The 6,283-nt window shown below is 46.9% G+C and overlaps 1 protein-coding gene across 1 annotated transcript; it reads right to left on the bottom strand.

Moving 5' to 3' along the window:
• Positions 1–490: 490 nt before the first annotated feature.
• On the bottom strand, positions 491–2,106 carry LOC103184898 (E3 ubiquitin-protein ligase NHLRC1). Its single transcript, XM_042332256.1, has 2 exons — positions 1,847–2,106; positions 491–1,762 (listed from the first exon to the last, which is right to left on the bottom strand). Exons 1-2 carry the CDS (start codon positions 2,049–2,051, stop codon positions 705–707), a joined length of 1,263 nt encoding a protein of 420 aa, XP_042188190.1. The 5' UTR covers positions 2,052–2,106; the 3' UTR covers positions 491–704.
• Positions 2,107–6,283: the final 4,177 nt, after the last annotated feature.

Raw genomic sequence — 6,283 nt, 5'->3', positions numbered from 1 at the left:
GGGACAACTGAAACACATGAGTATCATCTCAATGGGGTCTAATTAGCAGGATTTGTGAAAAAAAAGCCTTGCCCTCACCTGGTTGTATCTCACATTGACCTGTCGGAACTCCACTTGGGCACTGAACTAATTTCTGTTGACTTCTGAGAGCTAAAGCAGATCAGCCGAGATTGGTATCCAAGAAGATTTCTAGAGGGCCGGCCTGAGTTGTGCACAGCAATGTCCCACAAACAGCCATGGAGAGAATGACTGATTTTATTTGGGGGATTGCTGGCCAGGACACTGGGAGAAACTCCCTTCTCTTTTTGAATAGTGTCAAGGGATCTTTAACATCCACCTGAGCAGGCAGATGGGACCTCAGTTTTTTAACATCTCATCCAAAGGACGGCACCTCCAACAATTTAGCCACACCCAGCACAGCATTGGTGTGTCAACCTAGATGATGTGATTCCAAATCCCAATGTATGGGCACGAAGAAGAAAATGAAATATACATTTAACACTTTATTTTTGTAACTTTCACACTCACAGTTCAAATTTTCTGCTCTTCCCAAAAACTGGACGCATCTAAACATTACAGGTGTGCCTAAAGAGTTTAAATTAAATCTTTTAGTTACTAAAGCTGCTTCAATCGTGTTTTAAATACGTCGCCGTCAAGTCCCACTCCATTTTCTTCAGGAAACTGATAGACGGAAAATTTTCCGATTAGGGTTTTGTTTGGTAAAAATCTCTGTAGACTTTGAACGAATAATCTCCACCGTCCAACACAATCAAAGTGTCGTCTCCAATGCAAACTAATCCCAGGGGGAATGAGAGCCCTTGGCTAATGATTGTCCTGTATTGAGGAGCCTGAGGATTCCCCAGGCACACCACAGCCTTGTGGTTGGCTTCAGCGATGAGGACATTGCCTTTGCCATCAACAGTGATGCCAGAGACCCACAGCTGAGGGGTGTTGAGCAAACCCAACCTGAAGCTATCCATTTGGTAGATGAGTTGCTGTTGGTTGTTGAAGGTGCTCAAGCAGACGGGGCTGGTGCTCCCTGCAGGCTGAGATCTGAGGTGCTCCACCACGTGAATGAAGCCGGTCGCCGGGCAGATAGCAACCTCCCGGGGGCGGCGCAAGGTGGAGCAGACGCGTTGGTTCCTCACCAAGGTCCTGGTGCGGAAGTCGATGTGCAGCAGAGAGAGGGAGCCCAGCTCTGCATCGGCCACGGCCACCTGATCCTGTGGGCCGATGTCCACCCCCCAAGGCAGAGCCAGGCTCTCTCTGATCGTCATGACTAGCCGTCCGTGGGGGGTGAAGACTTTGACAGCCGAGTCCCCCGCATCCGTCACCAGCACCAGCCCGTCCTGGGTCACAGCCACATCTAGGGGGTATCTGATGTCTTCCTTGGAGCCGAATTCCCGCAGGCACGTCCCCTTCTTCGGGTCGAAAACCCTGACGCGCTTCTGCCCGTCGTGAGCCACCACCACCCGCCCTGACCTGCTGCACAATGCGATGCCCGTGGGGTTCAGCAGCTGCCCCCAGCCCCCTGACACCGCCTGGCAGCTCAGCCGGGGCCAGGGAGCCGGGGAGGCTGGCGGGGCTGGGGGTTGGCTGCAGGAGGAGCCCATGTCCTCCTCCTCTTCCTCCTCCTTTTCCTCCTGCCCTTTCTCCTCCTCCACCAGCTCCGCCAGCTGCAGCAGAGGCAGGCAGTCAGCGGCCAGACAAGCCGCCCAGGTCTTGCGGCAGAAGGGACATTGCAGCAGCCGCCGAGAGGCTCCGGGATCATCAGCAGCGGCAGCAGCGGAGGCGGTGTCGGTGATGTCGGGTTGGGAGCTGCCCGCATGGAGCTTCACCGCCCCGGTGCTCAGGGCTGCCAGGCACAGCCTGCAGACGGCGTGGCCACAGGGCAGGCTGCAGGGCCGGCGGCCGCTGCTGTAGCTCTCGAAGCAAACCTTGCACTCCAACACGTTCACCTCGATCTCCCGCACCAGCCTCCAGCTGCCCCCGCTCGGTAGCCCGCTGCTCATCCGGAGAGAGGCATCGCCGGGAGCCCTTTTCCTGGACATTCCTTGAGGTTATTCCCTGTTGTCCCTGGGGCCAAACGTGACCCCCCCCACCCCCCACCCCCCGCACTCCAGTCCAGCAACAAACTGTGCAGAAACAATTCTAATAACAGATGCACTCATCAGAGAAACACAACCATTTAATCCAACAAGCTGCTCCTACACTGACTGCCCCATGGGAAATTGTGGTGGGTTGAGTCTTTTTTTATGTGTGTGTGTGTGTGTGACCAGGGATTTGATTTAGAAAATATGGTCACCCTACCCTGGGCCCTTACGTACGCAGTTTGCAAGCAGATCTGGCACTGAGGGCTATTTTTGTATGTTATCCGACGTCCTCTAGTGGATGGAAAGCATTTCCTCTGGTTATGGGATGTGCGCAGACTCTCGCTCAAGAGGCCTGAAATGTCACCTTCTCTTACATAGCCGGGAATTATTTTGTTTCAGGTTTCCACAGGATTTTGAAAGGTCATTAAATTCAGTCTTGAGGTGTTAGACGGACGTCTTCCCGACGTGAAAGGCGCAATACAAATGTAATTTTGATGTTGTTGTTAAGAGAGTCAGTGGCTAAAGACCTTTAGATAATAATAATCATAATCCTTGCATTTGATATAGCGCTTTTCACATCTTCTAGACGTCTCAAAGCACTTCACAGAATATACTGTAAAGTGAATTCTAGGCAAAACATGGCAACCAATTGCGCACAGCAGTGTCACACAAACAGTCATGGATTGAGTGACCAAATTTTTTTTGAGGGATTATTATCCCCGGAAAAGCGATACGCCAATGGACTAACAACCGGGTTCCCACTTGCTGCTAGGTAAACAGAGGCGTGTGGAGTAAGGAAACTTGCCCAACATTTCGCTCTGCCAGGAATCAAACCCAAGTCTCTCGCTTGCAAGGTGAGTGATCTAACCACTGAGCTTCAGGATATATATTATATATAAATATTATATATATATAAATATATAATATTCAAGCAGAATGAGATTCACTAAGAGATTTAGGAGTTTTTTTAAGTGTTGTTAGGATGTGGAATGCCCTGCCTTGTATGGTGGTAGAGGCAGAGTCCATTGTGGGTTTCAAGAGGGAAGTAAACCTTATATGAAAGATCAAAGCTTCAAGGGGTGTGGTGGGGAGAGACCAGCACGGTGGGATTGAATAAATATCTTGCTCTGAGAGTTAGTGCAGAATTGATGCAGAATTCCCTCTGTGATTCTTAGCCAGTTTATTTGCAAAAAAGCACCTTCCAAATTAAGTGTGAATTTTTAAAAAATCCAGACTCGCAGGCTAAGGCAAAAACTTTTGAAACATTCTCCCTGAGGGTAGGCAGTTTCTCCTGGTGTCCTGGCCAACAATCCTTGTTGTTTGTGGGACATTGCTGTGTGCAATTGGGCTGCCAAATTTGCCAACAAATACACAACCACTTCAGAGTAAATTCTGTGAAGCTCTTTGGGATGTCCTCCTGACATGAAAGGCAAATGCAAGGATTATTATTGTTATTACTTTCAAAAAAGTAAATGAGTAGAAATCTTACATAAAAGTATTTTTAGTAACAATGAAACTACAGACATTTAGTTGTTGCAATAGAGGAAATCTACTGGGCACTAAACCTTTTAGTATTCAAAATGTAATCAAAATCACATTTCTGAATTCAAGTAGTGACAGGAGTAAGCGATACAATGTAACATGTAATATATTTGATTTATTGTATCTTAGAATTTTAGACAATTAATTGATACATCTGTGCATAGTTCAAACAAACCACTGTTTGGGTGGGCAGGAGTTATAAGACTGTTACATAATTGCATGATTCTCATTCATAAAAATGTTGTCTATCACAAATGCCTGAAAATACATTCCACTCACAGCGTAGCCTGGGGCAGTGGTAACACTCTTGCCTCTGAGTCAGAAGATTGTGGGTTCAAGCCCCATGTCGGGACTTGGAATCACATAGTCTACGATTTCTACTGACGAAAATCAACCATTACTGAATCTTTTATGATTTAGTCAAATGTTCCACAGGTACGCTTTCTAGCAGTGATACAGAACAGCGATCAAGAATCCGGGCTCATTTTTACTCAATCCCATCAAATTGTAGCTTTTAATAATAATATTAACTTTCTTAAAACTCCACATACCCATTACCCCAATACTTGCCAGCTCCACTAGAGCCTTAGGTTATACTGATCTCTTATGCATAAACTCTCTGAAATAAAAAAAACTAAATGCCAATTTTCAAGTGTTTTTTTCTATTGCAAGCAAATTAAACCCACGAAAAACTGTTGCCAGAAGCTGTGCAAATGGAGAGTTTTCAGACTTAAGTGTTGTAAAAATATTAGATCTGTAACAGATACTAGCAGATAAAATGTATATCAGCTAATAAAACTATAGCCTCTGACGTGAAAAATTGTACAAACCTTGGATTCTCAATGTGGAAATTCTTACCATATCATACCTACTGATTTTCCATTGCCTTAAAAAAAAGCCATCATCACCCCTATCCTCAAAAAACTTTACCTGGACCCATGCCTGTTCTCAAATTACCACCTCATCTCCAACCTCTCTTTCCTTTCCAAGGTCCTTGAATGAGTCGTTGGTTCCCAGCTTCGCTTTCTTCTCCCACCACTCTCTCTACAAACCCCTCCAATTGGGTTTCCTTGCTGCCCCATCAATTGGGTTTTACCACAGGCCGCCGAGACACCATCCACTCTTTCATCATATCCCGGCTTGACTACGCCAACTGCCTGCTTGCTGGATTTCTCAACTCTTCCTTCCACAAGCTGCAGCTCATGTCCTCTCCTCCACCAGGCTCAACAAACCAATCACCCCTGTTCTTACCCAGCTTCACTGCCTCCCCATCCCTCAAAGAATTAAGTACAAAACCCTTGTTCTCACCTTCAAAGCCCTCCATGGTCTTGCTCTCCCATACCTCTCCAACCGCCTACAAGGTATTAGCTTGTCTGCTCCCTCCACTCGGTGGACACTGGCCTGCTTCAGGTCCCCCGTACCATTGGTGGTTGGGCATTGAGCATCTTGGATCCCACGCTCTGGAAATTTATCCCACAAATCCTCTGCCTCAGCCCCTCTCTTGCCTCCTTCAAGTCCTGTCTAAAGATCTTCCTCTTTGACTGTGCCTACGGCCACCCTCTCACTCCCATCCCCCATGCCCTCCACCCCTCCTGATCCCAATTCCCAGCTGGGGTGCAAAAACCCCTGACTGTCCAGCACCCTAGGACATCCTTCCAACATGAAGGGCACTATATAAGTATACTTTGCTGTTATTGCCCACATCGCAGAAATAGTCCTGGTCAAAGTGACAAATGACATTCTGTCCATCTGTGACCTGGGCTCCCTCTGCCTCCTTGTCCTCCTTGACCTCTCTGCTGCCTTTAATACCGTTGACCACTCTATCCTCCTCCACCACCTCTCCTCTCACCTCAAGCTTTATGGTTCTATCCTTCAGTCATTCAGATCCTATAGCTCAGTGGTGAGAGCACTCGCTTTGCAAGTGAGAGACCTGAGTTCAATTCCAGGCAGAGGGCGAAACCTTGGGCAAGTTTCCTTACTCCACACAGAGCCTAATAATAATCCCTCCAAAACAAAACAATAATAAATTGGTCATTTTTAATCTACGACTGTTTGTGGGACATTGCTGTGCGCAATTGGCTGCCGCGTTCGCCCACAAATGTACAGTCAATTCACTTTACAGTGTGTTCTGTGAAGCGCTTTGGGACGTCCTCCCGACGTGAAAAGCGCTATATCAAATGCAAGGATTATTATTATTATTATTATTATTATTACCTCTCACACCGTCTCCACTTTGTCTTCCCAAACGGCTTCTCCTCCAGCTCCTGCACAGTCTCATGTGATGTTCCTCAGGACTCTGCCCTTGGTCCTCTCTTCCTCAACTTATACAACATTCACTGCCTTATCCTTATCAAGCCCCTTTGTCACCCAGTCAAAGCAAACCAGTAAATTAGTTTGGCAGAATCTCTTCTTCATAAACCCATATTGGCTATCTTTTATCATTTTATTACTGTCCAGAGATGCTCCATAATCTTATGTTTTATAAGGGTCTCCCATAACTTTACCTACAATGGACAGCAAACTCACTGGTCTGTAGTTTCCTGGATCACTTTTGCTAACATCTGCCTTTCTCCAGACCCCAGGCACCTCTCCAATATTTAGTGATTTCTGAAAGATTTGTGCCAGAGTTCCTGCAATTTCCATTCTTA

This window comes from Callorhinchus milii, unplaced genomic scaffold (genome assembly GCF_018977255.1).
Source record: "Callorhinchus milii isolate IMCB2004 unplaced genomic scaffold, IMCB_Cmil_1.0 Scaffold2, whole genome shotgun sequence".
NCBI lineage: Eukaryota > Metazoa > Chordata > Chondrichthyes > Chimaeriformes > Callorhinchidae > Callorhinchus > Callorhinchus milii.
This window is presented reverse-complemented; position numbering and strand designations above follow the sequence as displayed.

Excerpts from the sequence above, each read along its gene's own strand:
- LOC103184898 (XM_042332256.1), bottom strand. The coding sequence starts at position 2,051 with ATGTCCAGGAAAAGGGCTCCCGGCGATGCCTCTCTCCGGATGAGCAGC. Across the intron at positions 1,763-1,846 it reads GTGCCTGGCAGCCCTGAGCA|GAGCCTCTCGGCGGCTGCTG; the intron begins CCGGGGCGGTGA and ends CTGATGATCCCG.